The sequence below is a fragment of the Cimex lectularius genome, unplaced genomic scaffold (assembly GCF_000648675.2).
Source record: "Cimex lectularius strain Harlan isolate CLEC.00 unplaced genomic scaffold, Clec_2.1 scaffold76, whole genome shotgun sequence".
In the NCBI taxonomy this organism is placed as follows: domain Eukaryota; kingdom Metazoa; phylum Arthropoda; class Insecta; order Hemiptera; family Cimicidae; genus Cimex; species Cimex lectularius.
Window position 1 is genome coordinate 904215 of NW_019392636.1, and position 19632 is coordinate 923846.

The window sequence follows — 19632 nt, forward strand, 5'->3', positions numbered from 1 at the left end:
TGATATTTTGGTCATGTACAATTTGACCAATATATTAAATTTCCGCTACATATGTTCGAATCGATTTGTGGAGATGAATTCATTAAATCGTTAATCGTTTTCATTATTTATTGATACTTGTCGAGGGATCGAAATCCAATATAAAAAGACATTTTACAACAACAACAAAATAAAAATAAAATATATACAGGGTGAATTGCTACTCGTGCTACAAACTTCTCCAGTAGATTCTTCACCCTAAAATGAACAAAAAAGTTCATATTGTCCATGGNCTATAAATGATAAATATAAAAATACAATTCAAAGTGTAAAAACTGAACAATTACAAAAATAATAAGACATAATTATTAAGTAAATTAAGGCAAAGGAAACAAAATAAACCTGAAAGACAATTGAAAGTACAATATTTAGCTACATATTTAATGAAAATAATGCACTTTGTAGATATATACAATACGACTAGAGCGCAAGATTTAGGTAAACCAGCAAATGAAATAATTGTAATAAACTTTTAACAGTATGAAATATAAAAGCATTAAAAAAAATATAAATTGGTAAGAAAAATCAACTAGAGTGGGGTTGTAGGATATGGTTTTTCATAGACTGCACAGAACTATTGAAGAAGTCAATGCTATTGCAGATGTTGCTACTTTTGATCATCAAGCGATGTCGAGGAGAAGAGAGTTAACTACATGCTTTGGAATTCAATATAAAATAGTTTCTGGGTTTTGAGAGAGTGCGAAGGGATGTGTAGCTGTAGCTGAGAGAGGAAAAAAGGACTATAACTGAGATTGTTTAATAATTTAAATACAAAAACAATATCAAAGTAATCCCTTCTTAGTGCCAGTTTGAAAAGTTTATATTGAGAGTGGATTCCAGGGTAGGCAGAGTTCGGTGGAAGATTGAGTTTGAAAGTTTTTTTAAAAATTTGTTTTGTACAGATTGAAGAAATTTTTGATAATTTAGATAGTATGGGTTAGGTGTAGCGTATTTCTAAAATTTATACAATCTAAAAGCTATATAGATTACAAATTGACAGATCAGGCAAATAGGAACAACTAATTGATCCTAGTGTGCCCCATTTGTCAGTGAACCAAAAATGCGACAAAGCTGGTTAGGCTATTTGTTGAAACATTCAATGTTTAATACCCTAAGTTAATAGTATTAATTAGCAATTAATTCAAATATTAACATTCAATATTCTTTCTGTTCTTCTAAGGAATAATGCAAATACCATAAATTGACCAATTGATATACCATAGAATATTCTTTCTGTTGTGCTATGGAATAATAGTAAACAACATAAATTGACCGAAAAGAATCTAATAAATATATAGCAACTAATCTGAAAATATCAAGAACTAGCTAAACTTGTCTTTCTATGCTTGTATTCAAAAAGTCAATCAAAGCAGTTTTATAAGGAGAATCAGAAAAAGTGCTAATATCATTTAGCGCCATGTTAACATAGTGCCTTGCATTTTTTATAGAAAGCTCGATGGCATTGTGGTGACTAATATAGTGCAGCGCCTGGTCAAAATGATTCAAACGGTGAACAATGTGTTTAGGTCTGTCAGAATTGTTTTAATTACCGAACAGTGTGTAGAAGCCAAGGACTTCAACGTTCACTTCAGAGATCACCTGTTTTTGCAATTTAATTTTTATGTTGTGACAATTGTAAATCAGGTCCAATATGCAACTGATTGAAGAGCATTTAAAAACACGATACAGGCCTGGTTAGGCTATTTGATGAAACATTCAATACGTAATACCAACAACTAATTGATCCTAGTGTGCCCTATTTGTCATCACCCTTCAAATTCTGTACAATTACACCCAAAAGTCAAGTAGTTAATCACTTAAGTAACTGTCAATTTTGTTGCTTTTGTTTTTCTTCAAATCAAAGTAAATGCAAGAGTCAAATTATAAAGGATGTTTAATTAATTACTTTACAGCTATGCTTTGTTTCAGTACTTGCTCTATTCTGAACAAAACACAGTTCATTTTTCACATGTATTCAGTAACTTCCAATTAGAATTATCCATGTAAGAGTTTATGTATGTTCTTCAAAATTCCTTCATTGTATAAGAGCACAACATTGAATTTATCCTATGTCAGCAATCTGCCTAAATTAGACAGGTAACACATGTATTTTCTATCATCTATCTGCCTGAAAAGATTCCTAACCCTAAACCTTAAATTCTAAATGTGCAATTTAGCAAATTATGAAAAACAATTCTTAAAAATTAGACCCATATATGACAGGGCTAATTAGCCAAGTCAACTTCAATAAACTGATATTTTGGTCATGTACAATCTAATATATTAAATTTCCGTCACATCTGTTTGAATTGATTTGTGGAAATGAATTTCTTAAATTGTTAATAATTTTCTAAAATGTATATGATCTACAAACTTTATAGATTATAAATTGAAAGACCAGGCTAATAGTTGATCCTAATGTGCTCTGTTTTCATCATTAAAGCCCAAATTTATATGCAATAAAAATTTCAAAAGGGCTTATTGCGCAATAGACCCTTTTGCCATTTTCAGAAACTTCCCATTAAAATTGGAAATAATTCTGACCTGTGCCGGTACAAATCATTAGATCCATTGCTGTTCTCGGATCAGAAATTGTATTTTGAATAATTGTTTTAACTTGAATTTTACATTCTTGTACTGGTACACTTTAAAATCAACATCAAAATTATTGCAGACCAAGACCCACCATCAACTTTAACATCCAATGTCAGCATGTGTGTGGATTTAAAACATTTGTACCTTAAGCACCCCATCTAAGAACAATTTACTTTCTTTTACACAAGCTCTTCCATTAGTTTTTATTATTATTTTTTTTTAAAGAAAGTTTTCAGACTTGACCTGCTTCATTCTTCTGTCCAAAAAATAAAAAATGGTGAAAATTTGTGAAATAAAAAGAAGCATTTATCAAAAACAACACCACAACTTTCTGCTAAATATATAATTTTTTTTAAATTTTATACAAAAAAGGTTTATTATACATTAATATTAATTATCATAAGACAAAGTGCCAATGTAAATTAAATAATTTTAAATAATTATCTAATTTTAAGAACCTCAAATTGTATTTTAATAAACATTGTAATTATAGATTTTATCTTAGACATATGTATTTTATTTTTGAGTCCACAATTGTAAAACTTAGCTTAAATAAGAAAAAAATAAATGAGTATGTTTATGCGGTTTTCCACCTGATGTACAGTAAAATCATCTTGGTTTTTATTTTGTCCAAACATCCTAACAACTTAGATACTTTCATTGAGATTAGTCGGTCAAAGGCCATTCTCACGAGAGACATCCTGCATGCCAGTTTCATGTTAGTGCCCCATGTGCCTTCCATTAGATATGAACTAAAGTGAAATTTGTTAAAAAGAGTATAATTTTTTTGGAGCGCACTAACTTAGGATGGAAGGCGAGGCAATATTAAAAAAACAGAAGTGCATTACCAATCAACAAATTTTTGACTCAATTTCTACAGAACAAAATGGCAAGTAATTTTAGGATTTTGATTAACATTTTATCATTAAACATTTTTAATTTCTTTTACTCCAGGTGTAAAAGCTCATCTGAATTCAACTGCTGAAGAAAAGACGGGGAAAAAAGCATATTCACAGACACTATGGGCAACCTCTAATGAAAAATGGTTTGTTTCAACCTGTCATCTTGCTCTCAGGAATAAGCTTGCTTTACTTGTATTTCGTTTTCAGCTTTGGAAATGGGGAAAAAATCACTAACTCAGGAACAATTTCTACACTGCATACTAATTTTGGTAATAAAGAAAATTTATCATCCTTTGAACCGGTCAAGGATGAATTTTCATTTCCCTGGGACTGTTGTAAGGTCATTATTTTATTATAGCATTCTCACTTCCTAGGAAAGAAAACAAAACATTATTAACCAATTTTCTCACCTAGGAAAATTTTTAATTTGCATAAAATTAGAATTAAAAAATACTTTAATTTCAAAGCCAAGAGCTTTTTGCATGTAGAAAATATAACAACATTAATTAATTTTAAAATTATTAGTTTTTGCACTAACGCTAGACAATGGTAAAACTGTATAAAATTGATAAAAATTAAATTAATTTAAACAATATTTACAAAAATATTATCCATTGATATTTGTGGAATAATAAAAAACTAGCATCTGAGAAAATTTGGTTTTCACAAATTAGTTTACATATATTTAATCCTAGAATCTTATAATATTACAAGTTTTCTATTTTAATAATTGAATTAGATGAAGGATGGACAAGTTTTATCAGCAAAGAATGAAAATAGATTGTCGATTGAGAAAATATCAGAGCAAACCTCGGCATTTGAGCAATTCATGTCCCATCCAAATACAATGCATTGTATGTTTATTACAATTTTTATCCAATTTTTTAATATTTTAATTCATTTGGATTGTTTCTATCCTAGTCGAAAAGACATTTTCAGATTGGAACGATTCATCATCACACGTCAATATTTTTTCAAATGGACACTCAGATGAGAAAAGTTCGTTTGAGAACATATCGATCTCCAATTCAACTCTTTTGCCCAGCGGTAAAGTTTCAGAGGGTGTCTGGTCTGGTGCAAAAATAACGGTTTGTAATTCATAATGCAACCCTTATTGTGAGAAATTAAACTCAAGTTAAATTTGAAGGTTGTTCCCCCGAGAAAATGCAGAACCCCATCACCGTACATGTTCCAAAGCTCATTAAACAGTAGCCAAAGTTCTAGTAACTCTAAAAACCGCAGAACAACTTTCCCACTTGAAAGAACTGACAGTGAAGTAAGTATTTAATTAATTTTGAAAATTTTCAATTTTAATTTTTTTAATCGGTTTCAAACTGTATAGAAATATTTTAACCCAATTACTTCATCAAACGGAAATCAGCCCATCGAGCTTTTGGTTACAAATTTAGACCAAAATATAGATCCAACAGAAATAAAAAAAAATCTTCTTTTGTTGTTTCGAGAACATGTCATGGTTGGAATTTATATCTACTTGCATAAATTATTTCTTATAGTATTATTTTTTATTAAAAATATTTTTGTTTAAATAGGTCCTTCATATTTCAATTTTTATGCTATCTGACGGAAATTTCGCAGCAAGTGTAAAAGTGCCATCATTGCACGACGCTCAATACGCCATATCACGCTTGCACCGTCGTAAAGTTGGATATAAAAGGCTTATGATTTCCTATGCGCACTCTTCTCACAGTCAAAATCCTCAGTTTATTAGGTGCAAATTTACGATCTGCATGAAATGGTATGCTTATTAATTGCAAATTTTTTTCAGATGGCAAGTGGTTTCACTGTTGAGAGATGTCCCTCATAACAAGCTTCCGTTATTTTCATTTCTCGAGCTATTTGAATCGCGCTACTTAACTACTGTATCAGTTTCCGAACTGTATAGGCTTAAAGATATCTGCACAATTACAGATGAGAATGGACGCATGGTGTCCTTAAATTTGGAGTATAGAAAGTCACCTACTCCTTCTCCAAGCTTGCCATACTCTAACGTGAATACTGTTAAAGCAGACATACATGGACTTATATAGTAGTACAAATTATATGTTTTTAGGTAATTGAACTTCATTGTTCTAAGCATTATAAAGTGAAACAGGGCCCCGGCAAAGGGTGGGCAGAACAAGAAGTTCCTCCTTTACCTAACGTAATCGTAAATCTTAAGCAGTTTTCAGATCATATTTATACATTGCTTAAGACACATAATAATATCGTACCTCTAGCAAGGTAAAAAAACATTATTAGAAAATGAACAATTGCCATATTAAGTTTATTTTCATTTTAGTTTTTACGATTGTTATGAATGTGAATTCGGCCAGTTACCGATTAGTGAGGGAGGAGTGCCTTTGGAACATTTGGTGACTTGTGTTAATAATGTAAAACTGTCTTCATCCAGTGGTGTAAAGTATCTCGAACCTACTGTCACAAATCAAAGTGAAGAGACAACAATAGAACAAGGTATATTTACAAAATTAAACACTTTTGTAACCACCTTTAAATCAAGTTATATGCGTGCTTCTTAGTGACCGGTTGTTTCATAATTTGTTGAAGTAGTGAGGAGCGGTTAAGAATGAGATAGTTTAGAAAAACACCTTTTTTATTTTTTTGCCAATGTTTCAACCTTCATGCTTGTCATCTTCAGGGCTTGGGTATATTACAAAACATATGTTGTTTGGAAAAAATACCATTTAAGATGTAAATATAAATTTTTAACCAAGTATTTCATAAGTATTTCAATACGACAACACAAGAATAGCATGACACTTTATGTGAGTATATACTTGGTTCAAAATTTATATTTACATCTTAAATTGTATTTTTTCAAATCAACATATGTTTTGTAACTTACCCAGGCCCTGAAGATAACTCGAATAAAGGTTGAAACATCAGCAAAAAAATATTTAAAAAATATTTAAAAAATTTTTCTTTCTAAACTACCTTATTTTTGACCGCTCCTCAACAAATTAATTTAAAGTCATATGTAAAACGATTACAATGTTCACTTGTTAGTTGAAAAATCTTATTGAAATAATAAATAGTTTGATTTTTCTGAATTTGGATTAATTGTAATTTAGTAAAAAAAATTGATTTGTTTTTTTAATAATGTGAAAATATTTTAGACTAATTTATCTTTTTAATTTTTTAGTTTTTGTTATTATTTCCAAATAGTTTAAAAAAAATAAATTCATTACTTATTTAAACATTTATTTGGAAGTATTTGGAATTTACATTCCCCCATCAGCATATTTTTTTTTAATTTACTTTTTATTTAAGAATTTACTTTTTTTTTAAAACCCAAAAGGAAATAATGGTTTAAAAAAAAAAACAAAAAAATTGTTTGCTTTCTTACTATTTTATTCAGAAATTTAACATAATTGATTAATAGTAGCATGAAATTATTATTTTGATGGTACTGCAAATGAGCTATAATTTTATGCTTGATTTTCAGATGTCAAGTCATCAATTAGTCCAAAATTAACAAATGTATTAAATATATTTTCTCGAGAGCTTGTGGACTTGTTGAAATCGCAGCCTCATTCACAAGTCACATTCAGTAGATTTATTCCAGCCTATCATCATTATTTCGGTAGACAGTGCCGTGTTGCAGATTACGGCTTTACTCGGCTGATTGATTTACTTATAGCTTTGCCGAATGTTGTTCAAGTATGCTATATATATAAAGCCTTCGACTTTAGTGTTAAAGATAATTTTGTTTTTCCACTAGGTTCTAGGAGAAGGAAATCGAAGGATTGTGACACTATCACATCGCACACAAGTCAGAAGATTCACTTCAGATTTGTTGAGGGTATTAAAAGTTCAGCCTAGCAAGAAGATTTTGCTTTCAGAGCTGCCTGCAGCGTTTCATAGTGTTTTATCACGGCCATTTGACCCGATTGACTATGGTCTCTGCTATCTCAGTGATCTTATTGACCAAGTGTCTGAAAATATAGTATTGCTCAGTCAAGTAGGTGATGACCGGGTGATATATATACCAAAAAGGGAACAGACTCTCCAGGAAATAGAAAGGACCAAGGCATTTTCCTTGGAGGTAAAATTTAACCAATATTCGTGTAACATTTATTTTTTAATAAATTAATCAATCCTTCTACCACAGGTCATAGAGCTGTTAAGCCATGCACCTCAATGTGCGATCATGTTCAACAAATTTATACCAGCCTATCATCACCACTTTGGTCATCAGTGCAGAATGATGGACTTTGGCTTTTCAAAACTGGTGGAACTTTTTGAAGCCATTCCAGAGATTGTTAAGGTCATATCTAATTTTTATTTATTTTTTTTCTTAACAATTATTGTTTATTGTTACAAATATACATTAGTTTTTTTTATTCCAAAAACATGTAGTACTATTTAATTAACTGAACTAATTATCAATAAAATGTTTTTATAAAATAATTATGGTCGTTAGTTTTCAGTGTAGATTACTATATATANTCACTCTCTCTTTTTCCCAACCTCTCTCTCACAAACAAAAATTACTACTTGTATATCTTGCAGGTTTGATGCCCGAGTTTTATTATTACAAAAATTATTATAAAAATAACTGTAGCATTTACATTAATAAACTATTAACTTTATTTATTTTAAATTTCATATGGTTTTAATTATGCTTAGATGGAAGAAGATGGGAAAGGTGAACGCAAAGTGTGTCTCACTTACAGCCAAAAGCTCATTGTTTTGAGTGAACAAATATCTGGTTTAGTGACTCCTTATTATCCACCAGGCCTGCCATTGGAATATCTTCTAGATATCTACATTTGGAAATTTGGTTATGCACTTAAGACAGAAACATATCAAGCGTCAAGTCTAGAGGAATTAGTTAGCAATATAACAACTGTAAAAGTATGTAATTTTACTAATAATTCATTCAAAGACTAATAAGAAAAATTCATATTTCAGATTGTACACTCGGACAAAGGAAAGATAATAATCCCAGTGGAGGAAGCTTTGGTAAAACATTTAACAACGACAGTCATGAGAATACTTTTAGATACAGCAGAAGGAAAAATCACACATTCCATGTTAAAAACCCACTTTGATTCATTTCATTATGAACACATCAAACCAACCAATCTGGTCAAACTCAGCCCTGATATAATAAAGGTACTGGGGTCAAATAAAACTCAAAAGCACAATATTAAATCTATACTCAAATTTGTTTAGATACACGAAGAAAATTCGGAAACTATAATTGAGCTCATGCCGCTTTACCAGTTTGCAAGGAAGCTCTGCGATATATTGGTGCGCAACGAAGGCCGAATTTTGCTCTACATCTTGGAATCTGTGTATTTTAGAACATACCAAACTCAGTTGCAGCCGGCACATTATGGATTTTCAAACATTCAGAGCCTCCTGTCTGCAATACCTCAAGTGATCTCACTCAGAGGAAAAGGGATGAAAAGGCTCATCATCCTCAACAGGGAATTAATGGCTACAAGTGGGTACCTTTTTATAAATACAAAACAATCTTTATACTAGTGTTTAATATATTACTATAATCTCATAAGGAAAATTAATAATTATGTTGTCTCACCAATAATTTTACTTTAGTTTAGTTTGATTCAATTTAATTAGCCTCCCCTTACTGTAACTTTTGGGTACAAAATGTTTTGTACTAGTTGTGTTGAGGTGATGACAGTATCTTCATCCTCTTATATCATTTTGGCCGACACATCCTAACTGAATTTGTCAGACAGACATGTTTTGGAATTTTACCATCAGAATGGAATCACCGAAGATAATGAAATATCAAAACAGACAAAATCTTTGGCAGCAGATGAAGGTGAACATGTAGTTTGATCGTTTTCGATCACTTTGGTCTGCCTATTCTCACCATTTGGTCTGTCGGACATTTGTCAACTTAAGTAGTAGATAAAAATGATCAGAAACCACTATAATTGTAGTTATTATGGTAAATAGGAATTTTTCTGCTATAACTAAAACTTTCATATACCTAGTCCTGCCATAAGTTCTGTTACAAACATTCACCTTGAAAATAATCCCAAACAAACGCCTGGCGAACCTTGCTCTCTTGCCTATTGTTTACCTTTGATATAATGCTAAATTCTTTTACTCAGTTGTTATTGAGAATTAATAATGCCAAGATGGAACGCACCCTTGAACAAAACCGTCATGCCATCATCGCATCACAAGGCAGGTAAATCAAAATCAGAGATTTTCAAGACGCTGAAATCGTTAGGAATAAATCGAATGTTTGTGTGGTGCACCATAAATCGCTTCAAAGATACTCTATCTATTAAAGACAAACCAAGGTCGGCCATCCTTGCTCTGTGAGGACGAAAAATGCCATCAAAGCGGTTGAAAACCGAATTCGAAGAAATCCGCTATGAAAACAAAAAATATTGTCCAGAGAAATGGAGATTTCTTCCCGATCAATGTCGCGCATCATAAAAGACGATCTTTCGATGAGTGCTTACCGTAGAATGACAGGACAAAGGCTTACAGTATCTTTTAAAAAAATTAGAGTCGAAAGAGCCAAGGCATTGTTGACCCGGTAGGCCGATGGAGTTCATCGAAATATCTTGTTTACCGATGAAAAAATTTTTACCATCGAGGAAAACTTTAACCGTCAAAATGACAAGGTTTATGCTAGAAGTTCTCTAGAAGCTCAGGAAAAAAATTGGAAGGGTAGAAAGAGGCCATCATCTTGCTTCCGTAATAGTGTGGTGGGGAGTTTGCTACGATGGCACCACAAAACTCCATTTTTGTGAGCAAGGAGTCAAAACAAGGGCGAAAAATTACCAAGAAGACATCATTGAGAAAGTAGTAAAGCCCTTAAGTACTACTCTTTTTTCCGGAACTCATTGAGTCTTCCAACAGGACAGCTCCTGCGCACAAGGCCCAAACAACTCAGCAGTGGCTGGAGGAGAATGTTCCGGAATTCATTAAGGCTTCAGATTGGCCCTTGGGAAGCCAAGATTTGAATCCTCTGGACTACAAGGTGTGGTCCCATCTTGAGCTTATGGCTTGCCACAGGAAACACGCCAATTTAGAGAGCCCCAAGTCCGCTCTGCTAAAAGCAGTTGAGAAATTTCCTCAAGACGTGTTGCATACTGCCATAGATGATTGACCCCGAAGACTAAAAGCTTGTGTGAAGGCAAAAGGTGGTCATTTCGAGTAATATTATTTTATTTCAATCTTAAAAATATTGGATTTTTTAAAATAAATTTCTTTTTCAAATTATCAAGTTTTCTATTCCCTAATGGCCCTTTTTCTTGTAACAGAACTTATGGCAGGACTAGGAATTACAATAGATTGTAATTATGTTTTGTTCGAAACACCAAACAAAATAAATATAAATCTTAATGTTTATCTCTTGCTTATTAATTTAAGCATTTGACTCAAGCTGTTTAAGCATGGCCTTATTAACAATAAATTTTCATTTTGATTTGATAATTGATTTACAATTATTGTCTGCAGGAAATAAACACACAGATATGGATGCTATATCTTGCCCTCCTGTGCCAAAAGATTTCTCTTTCTCAAATGGCGAAGTGAGTATCATAAATTATAGAAACAAATAGCATTACAAGCTGTTGAAATTGTTAATTTCAGGATGAAGATAGTAAATTCAATGTAACTTCCCCTGTGAAATGGAATAACCCGACCCAGGTTTAAAAATTTTACCAGTAAAATATTATTAGATTGTCATATTAAAATAATTTTGTTAAATATTCTTGTGTATAGGATCCATTAATTATTTTACCTGATATGCCAGTGCCACCAATCGATGTGTCAATGTTTTCGCTGTTTTCGCCTTGTAAAAACTTATTGCCTCCTTCAGCTAGGCCTTGTATGCCAAAAGGCATTTCTTTCGGCCAAAATACTACAAGTTCAAAGCATACTTCAAATGGTCCGAAAGGAAATAATGTACTTTTTTGCTATACAAATTGAAGATATGGAATTTATTATGGAATCTAAGTAAAATATGCTTCGTTTTCAGTTTACAATGCCTAATCAGAATCACTGTTATGAGGGCGTGAATAAAAAACCTATTAACAACAATGTGGAGCAAACAGAACAAGTATCTGCTGGAGCAGACTACCATTTCCATATCTGATAGTCATAGTGTAAGATTTTTTTTGTACTTAACAACCAACCAACAATTTTTTTGTTATGAAATGTTCATGTAGATTTATTGTCATTATTCTAGGAACAATTTCTCTGGTGCAGATTTCAATTTTATAACATGTGGCAAATTCGTCTGGGATCGCAAGAACTCATTTTGGAGCATGGAAGTCAATTTACATCGTGAGTGTTAACGATTTGTCTTATTATGATAATTATTCCCTATGTTGAGGAAAATTTACACTTTTTAATACATATTGAATAACTTGTCTTTTTAAATTATTGTTTATTGAAGTGTGTTATGTAGATGTATATACAAATGTTAATATGAAATCTTATTATTGAAAAATATGTTGGATATGAACTAGTAAGTAAATTGTTAAATTGTGCTCTGATACTCTTAAATTTGGAAGTTTGTTTAACAAATATAAAAAATAATATGCTTTCATAATTCCATATATTTTTGATAATGAGATTATCATCTGTTGCCTTGCATAAACATTGTAAAGTTTTAACATTTCAACTTTGTTTTATTTTAAACGTTTTATTGAAATTGTAATTTTTAGCATGATCAAAATAAATGGAATAGTAATCATTGTTAATAATTGAAATGTTTCGAGATGAATCTATTGGAAGTGTCTTCCCATTGGATTCTTCTTGAATATTTTCAACCTTTGTAATAAGCTCGCCGAATTGTATGCAATTGTTATTTTTTTATATAAAAGTATGGAATTAATTTATATATTTTTATAGTGCTTTTATATATTATAAATGGTACCGGATAGGCAACCATTTGAAATATTATATATAACGGGTCGTAATATTATTACTATGTAACTAAACACACGTTAATAATTTGCAATTTGTTGTTAATTGATGTGGGTTTGCCCTACTCTTTATTTGCATATGTTACTTTATTTTTATTGTTGAAATACAACATTTTTCAAGTAAATGTATCTTTAATATACTACAACCTTATTTATTTGTCACATAAATATCTATGTAAAATTTAATTATACGTTATTTCATTTTTATCTTCTTCAGATCTAGCACTAGATGATTTTTTGCTTTATTTATAAAAAAGGACAAAGAAAAGTACGGTGAGGCCATGGCCTGTGGAGAATTTAGAAAAACAACAAAATAATATTAAAAAGGTTGCGAATAGGGTTCTCTTATAAGAAACAACCTTTTATTTATCTCTATACTCTCCATGATGCTCTCTTAACACGAGTTGAGGTCGTAAAGGATCTTGGTGTACTTTTTGATCAAAAGCTCAAGTTTAAAGAACATATTTCTTCAATAAAAAATAGATTTATGAAGATGCTTGGTTTCATCATCCGGAACACCTATGAATTTAAAAATCCTCTACGTTTTGTCCATCTTTATAAAGCTTTTGTACAACCCATACTAGAATATGCTACACCTGTTTGGAACCCATTCTATCTAAATTATCAAAAAATTCTTCAATCTGTACAAAACAAATTTTTAAAAAAACTTTCCTACAAACTCAATCTTCTTCCGAATTCTGCCTACCCTGGAATCCACTCTGAATTTAAACTTTTCGAACTGGCACTAAGAAGGGATTACTTTGATATTGTTTTTGTATTTAAATTATTAAACAATCTCATTGATAGTCCTTATCTCCTCTTTCAACTACAGCTACATGTCCCTTCGTACTCTCTTCTTACATAATTTCTGACTATGTTACATTTTTGCTAAGTCTGGTTGTCTGCTCTTGTAAGAATGCTATACTTTTGTTACTTTCTATCTCTTTGGTAAATTTTATTTTATTATGTCCTTTATTGCGTAGATAAAAAAAAATGTAACAGTCAGAAATTATGTAAGAAAATGCTTAAAAGTTTAATTCTTTATAGAAGGGTGTAATATATTCCCCTTTTCCTTTAATTCATAAATACATCAAACACAGGAGTTACTTAGTGCATTAATGGAGATATCATTAAACGCAAGGGAACAATAATCAAAATGAGGAAAAACAAAGTAGAAACAAATAGAAATAATAAAGTTGTGGGTGAGTATAGTAATTTATAAAAAGTGAAGTTGAAACAAGTTTTTTAAGGATGTAGGTTGAGGCTCAAAGGCTCGGAAAATGAGTTGTACCCTAAGACTACCTGCAGGGGGGGTCGAGAATACCACCCTTGGGCCTAGGAAGTAGGCCCCAAACTATGAACCGAAAAAAGACACTGGTCCTCAGATTCTTAAAAAAGCAAAACAAGGGCTTCCATGTAGGCACCAGGAAAGTTGTTAAGGGAAAGAGGAGGGCATCATGGTGATCCTTACTACGGTCTGTAGAGGCCATGAAAAAATGAACCGAATAAATTTCAAATTTGCCAAAGATAAGTTTATGTCAAATCCAAAAAGGACAAAATAGAGGATCTGGCTGATCCTCTGAAGAGGTTCAAATCAAAAAAAGGTCTTGAAACCGTAGGAGTATCAGGGGAGCAGAGGAAGGAAGTAGCTCTTAAATCTTGGTCTGGGAAATGAATAAGGATCGACAAAATAGCAATGAAGAGCACCTGAGGAAACAAGTATAGAAATACAAACTACTAGTAAGAACCTCAAGAACACTAACCTGTAATTATTTAGGATTTTTTTTGTAAGTATTTTTAATTTTTACAATGTGTGTTATAAGTAAAAACAAAAACTACTAAACCAATTTCGATGAAACTTTCACACTGTTTTTATTAGTGCTGGGCGGGTTTAGTTTAGAGACTATAAAATGGACATATAACAAATAATGAGCATCAGGTTTTAAAAAAAAGAGAAATAACTTTTTTTATCATACTGAGCAACACCAGATTAAATCTCCCTGGGCAACGCTGGGTTATAAAGCTAGTATTGTATAAAAATAAAACAATATTTTACTTGTTATAATAGAAAATAAAGATTAAAATCATGTGACATATTATAAATATTTTGACCGTTTTAAATAGTGAAGTTTAATTTTGAAGTTAAAATTCAAATCTATATATGAGTGCAAAAATTAAGGTATGAATTATAAGAATCGCTATCACTTAATACTCAATTACACTGTTGTAAATAATGAGTCTTGTTTTATAATTTATAATTTTTTCATTTTCAGAGCGAGGTTGAAGATCCCGTGGTGTGTTCACTAAAGGCAGACCACGAGGGGAAGCATGCGGTGAAAGGAGACGTATCCACTGTGTCGTTTGTGAAAGTGCCGAGCCAGCAGGAAGATGAATTTGATGCGGTCGGAAGGAATGTCGCCGCCAAACTAAGAGGGATGACGAAAATCCAACAAACCGTGGCTGAAAAGCTGATCTCTGAAATTCTCTTCTATGGAAAGATGGATAAGCTCACTGAGGAGACAGAGATCAACCTGGAAGAAGTTGATATCATGTCAGAAGCCAACTCGGGTGTCGAAGTGAGGGAAGCAGTCAGCCTGTAAACTACTTAAATGCTCTACTCTTATAAAATTTAAAATAAACAAATATATTAGACTTTTTTTCAAATGAGGAATTTTTGATTATTTATAAATAGAAATTTATAACATATGATCAATTTTATACAAATAAATAGAGGAAAAAATAAAACAATGTATTTTAATGATGGTATTATAATTTTTTCATACTTCTTATACACTAGATATCATTTAATTTTAAAAATCAAAATAAATCACAATTCTTTACTGCATTACAGATAGATTGGGCAAAGTTCAATAAATAAAGAAACATAAAATACTGATACAGAGGAAAAAATATAATTTTTGTTTATTTTTATTTATTCTGATCTTAATACCGACTATTGTTTTATTTCTTCAAAATTAAGCAGAGCAATATATTTCATTTCACCAAGAAATAGAAGTAATTAGATAAGTGAGAGAGAGTGTATTAAAGGTAAATAAATGAAAAACAAATATATTTAATGATATATTTCTTTAAGAAAAACTGATACATTTTCAGATTAAAATATAATTAAAACTACATCTTTTGTGTGAAAACTAACTTTATGACTCTTTGGAAAATGGATTTATCTTGGATAACCAAGACGACCTGGAAAAATAAAAGAAATTATTTACTTTTTAACTGGGGGAAAAAAAATTGTACCTTTTTTCCTCTTTATCCGAAGGATCAGTTTCTTCAGGAGGTGACATGAGTAACTGGATCAGTTTCATTCGAAATTCATGCTTTAAAGGTACTGGTGTAATTTTATTTTCCTTCTCGTATTTTTTAAGCGCTTCTGGCAGTGTCAGACCATACCATTTAATATCTTCTTCTGTGTACTAAACAAAATATAGTTTTTAAAAACTAAAAAAAAACTACTGAACTGGTTTTCAGTAACTATAAATCACATTACATCATTTAAGTAGTGTTTATATTTGTTATACACTTCTTTTCTTTTCTCTTCATCATCTGGGTAAAGCTCGTTGTAGTAAAGTACATGAAGAATCTTTCTTTTCAGTTTCAAAGCGAGGCTGGACTGTAAGTCACAAGCAGGTGTCTGAATATTAAAAATAAAAAATTAATACAAACAAATAGGGAAAAATATTTATTTTATTTATTTATTTTTTTGAGAGAAAACCTTTAGAATATAATGATCGAAGCCGAAGTTTTCAAAAATCAAGTCAATAGTCCTATTTGTCATTGTCATGTCCATTGTCTTGTTCAGGACCTCAGAATAGACGGCAGATTTTATCAAGATGGGGAACCAGAAGTGAGGAACTTTTTTCTTCAACCTCGTCCGTTTCTGAAAACCTTTTATTACAGCCTCGCCACCCCAAATTCCTTTATGCATTTCTGGAGGGTATAAGAGTGGAATCGGGAAATCGTCGACTCTTTTCCTAGAAAAAAAAAAAAAACAACAACAAAAAAAACAGTAGTAATAATATAATTTCATGTAAGAAGTATAGTTAACCCTTTGGGCATACCCTGTTATCTCTCTGTACAGAAATACTAAAAAAAGGGGCTCATTCCAATGTGATGCCACTACATCCAAAACAACTCTACCAACAACAAGTACAAGGTACTTATACCAGAAAGGGAAGAGTAAGCCAAAAGAATACCTCTGAAAGCCAATTCCTATGGCTATACTGACAGTCCAAAAATGGATATAGGCATACCTCGGCATCGGAGCCGAAGTCCTCAGGGTGAATTTGAACACTGAGCTGACTTTAAACTTAGGAACATATGTTACAGTTTTCCAGTTTGAAATCATAGCAATTGAACACTCAGACAGAGAAATAAAAAACCAGGAAGCCTACCCACATTTTTAACAGTCATTAAGTTTTTAACTTTTACTTGAATGGAAATCGGTATCTCTTTGTTGTGGCTGCAAGTGGAAGGCAAGATGGTTTTTTCAATGTGAATGTTCACTAAGTACATTTTTATAATTCAGTTTTGTCCTACACTTTTTGCACCAGTATTCAATGAGCCCAAGATATTCTTAAATGTTGGAGGTAACTTAGGCTATGGTTACTTTGGATGCGAATTTTGTTCTGACGAATACGTCCGAAATTTTCTTCAGAACAAGGTGGTTACAGTGTACACGTTTTCTGATAGTCAGTACGTTTCTACCTCCCAGCAAAATGGACGAACTTAATGAGTTTTATTTTCTTGAAAGTCCATTGATTAAGGTATTGATAATAGCTGGAGGAAAAACAGTATTAACCACTAATTTTCCACAAGAGACGAGAAGGGAGAGTTTCAAACTCATTGCTAGTCCCTTAAAAAATGCATATTAATCCATGTACATTTAACGATCATCATTGACCATATTAATTTAAATTTGAAAAATGGCAAAAAGAGGAAAAATTTGAACAGTAATAGGTTAAGATGAATTGGTATCCGAGGGGATCGAAGTCATGATAGCGTCAAGTGTTAGAGGAGCAGTATATTGAGCCTAAGGTTGTGAGTTCGAATCCAGCTCGTTGCATTAATTTTTCGTCTCAACCAAAAACCTTGGATAAAAAGAATTATTCATTAGAATAATTAATATGGTTAATTATGATCACTAATCAATTGTGGCTTATTGGTAGTGTTGATTTCTTGAGAAACTTTCTCCCCATCTCTGTTGTGATATTTTTTGTTGTTCATGTCCCACAAACACCGATTCTCAAATAAGACTAATCAGTTTATCTATATCCACAGTAAAATACCAAAACTGTCAAATTGATCGTCAGAACGCACGAAAAAATCAAACTGGTTTGAATGCTCGAATGGTTCTGATGACATCCTGCATGTTCTGACATGCAATTTGCTGCATTGATTCGAAATCATCAGAACTCGTCAGAACAAAATTTCGTCAGAATTCGCATCCATAGTAACTGTAGCCTTAGATAGGATTTGAGGTACAGGAGAAAAATGCAGTATTATCAGTGGTATAGGTAGGTCAGTACTAAAAATGATACAAAGGATGGATCCAAGCTCCTTTGTGGGACGCTAGCTTGTATCTGTCTGACTTGTGAGAATTATTTGCTGCACCTCACACTGAAGCAGCTGTCGGTTAGATAGGATTTCGGGTTAATGTAATAAGGAGGGGGTGGGAAGTGTTTAAGTAAAAATTAAATAGTGCGTTATTCAATGTCTAAGTATACTACTGTTTAAAAAACTCGTGAATTACATTTCTCCGTATTTATTCCTGACCCAAGTAAGGTCCGTTTTGTGTCTGTAGTGGACAGGTGACGGCTCCATCTTTTTCCATTCTGTGTAGAACTTCTTGTACGACTCCGGGAGGTGGGAACCCTCTTCGACCAGGGCGTCGTACTTGAATTTCGAGAACACCCTCCCAGCCTGAAACAGATCAGGTTTTTTAACTTCGGCCAAGCCGATTTTGTATGTTTTTATTTATTTATTTTACCTGCACGGCTCTCGAGGCAGACATAGTGCACACTTTAAGGGCTTTCGAAGGGGGAAATATCACATAATGTTAATAATAAACAGATAAAACCTGAGTATTGCGGCGAGATTTTCACCGGTTACAGATAACAACGCACGTGTCGCATTTGGTTCTGTGAGAAATCGTTAACTTACCGAGTGACTTCACAGTCAGTAATGGAGTACTTATTTATTTAAAGGTACAAATGGGGATTTAAGCCCCTTACATACCTTAGAAATAAATTTAGTTTTATAAACACAATAAATTAATAATTGAAATAATTATAGTGAAATATACAAAACAATAATGACATATTTTTTTTTTAAATATTAGAAGTAGAAGAAATATTTTAGTTATACTTATATTCTAATAACAAACCACTCAAATTTGTTGTGAACTAATAAAAGCTTAAAGATAAAGTTAAAAATTAAAAAAAAAGTTAAAACAATTTAAATTAAAAATATGTATCAGTTTTGTCAAAGAAAAAATGAAAGTTCCTTGTAGACAAAAGTATTTTATAACATGGAAAGACCTATCAGAAGTCTGTTTCTTGTTTAATTCTTATTTTATTATTTATCTATTATTGATATGTAGTTTCTTAATTAATCAGCTTTTATCAGTTAAATTCACTTAAATCATGTCGGTATTGCCATGTCTGATAGGAAAGTTTTATATTATTTTTACAATTCTGTATATTTTAATCTAAGGTGTTACTTTAGTTGTACTTTTGATCTGAAGTCTTAATTAGTCCTAATAAAGCAAGAGTCATGAGCGGGATTCGAACCCTTGACCTTCAGCTCAATACGCCGCTAGCTAGCTTAAGTTAGAGTTAGAGTTAGAGTAAAGCGATGGATCTTTCCATGTTGCAAAATCCTTTGTTTCCAAGCAACTTTCCTTTTTTCTTTGCTAAAACTGTCTTATCTTTTTAATTTAAATTGTTTTAACTTAACAATTTTAGTTGTTTATTATTAGAATATATAAATAAAACATTTATTTTTAATATTTTGAAGAATTTCTGTGAAAAAACAAGTGCCATGAGCGGGATTTGAACCCATAACCTTCGGCTCAATACGCCATTAGCTAGGGACAAAAACTTTACATGTGGTCCTAGTAAAAGGGGCTG

The 19632-nt window shown here is 31.7% G+C and overlaps 4 protein-coding genes across 5 annotated transcripts; 3 read left to right on the forward strand and 1 right to left on the reverse strand.

Annotated features, from left to right (window-relative positions):
- The first annotated feature begins 3325 nt into the window (after nucleotides 1-3325).
- On the forward strand, nucleotides 3326-12578 carry LOC106669862 (meiosis regulator and mRNA stability factor 1-like). 2 transcript variants are annotated; one of them, XM_014399678.2, is made up of 22 exons: nucleotides 3327-3523; nucleotides 3589-3679; nucleotides 3744-3876; nucleotides 4276-4390; nucleotides 4458-4624; nucleotides 4684-4812; nucleotides 4879-5010; nucleotides 5087-5265; nucleotides 5323-5545; nucleotides 5608-5777; nucleotides 5836-6008; nucleotides 7000-7214; nucleotides 7276-7599; nucleotides 7666-7821; nucleotides 8184-8411; nucleotides 8469-8672; nucleotides 8733-9006; nucleotides 11010-11083; nucleotides 11145-11201; nucleotides 11277-11459; nucleotides 11533-11659; nucleotides 11743-12578. In XM_014399678.2, exons 1-21 carry the CDS (start codon nucleotides 3442-3444, stop codon nucleotides 11647-11649), a joined length of 3426 nt encoding a protein of 1141 aa, XP_014255164.1. In that variant the 5' UTR covers nucleotides 3327-3441; the 3' UTR covers nucleotides 11650-11659; nucleotides 11743-12578. The 2 variants fall into 2 exon arrangements, with proteins under 2 accessions (XP_024082048.1, XP_014255164.1); XM_024226280.1 differs by lacking the exon at nucleotides 11743-12578 and having other exon boundaries at nucleotides 3326-3523; nucleotides 11533-11660.
- On the forward strand, nucleotides 9035-10778 carry LOC112126699. The gene is made up of 2 exons (XM_024226282.1): nucleotides 9035-10352; nucleotides 10410-10778. The coding sequence occupies exons 1-2, from the start codon at nucleotides 10273-10275 to the stop codon at nucleotides 10657-10659; spliced, it is 330 nt and encodes a 109-aa protein (XP_024082050.1). The 5' UTR covers nucleotides 9035-10272; the 3' UTR covers nucleotides 10660-10778.
- A 1978-nt stretch (nucleotides 12579-14556) lies between the features above and the next one.
- On the forward strand, nucleotides 14557-15148 carry LOC106669777. Its single transcript, XM_014399474.2, has 2 exons — nucleotides 14557-14663; nucleotides 14758-15148. The coding sequence occupies exons 1-2, from the start codon at nucleotides 14646-14648 to the stop codon at nucleotides 15082-15084; spliced, it is 345 nt and encodes a 114-aa protein (XP_014254960.1). The 5' UTR covers nucleotides 14557-14645; the 3' UTR covers nucleotides 15085-15148.
- Nucleotides 15149-15552: 404 nt separating this feature from the next.
- On the reverse strand, nucleotides 15553-18636 carry LOC106669888 (39S ribosomal protein L28, mitochondrial). The gene is made up of 6 exons (XM_014399731.2): nucleotides 18492-18636; nucleotides 18255-18424; nucleotides 16218-16476; nucleotides 15993-16136; nucleotides 15743-15918; nucleotides 15553-15688 (listed from the first exon to the last, which is right to left on the reverse strand). Exons 1-6 carry the CDS (start codon nucleotides 18513-18515, stop codon nucleotides 15643-15645), a joined length of 819 nt encoding a protein of 272 aa, XP_014255217.1. The 5' UTR covers nucleotides 18516-18636; the 3' UTR covers nucleotides 15553-15642.
- Nucleotides 18637-19632: the final 996 nt, after the last annotated feature.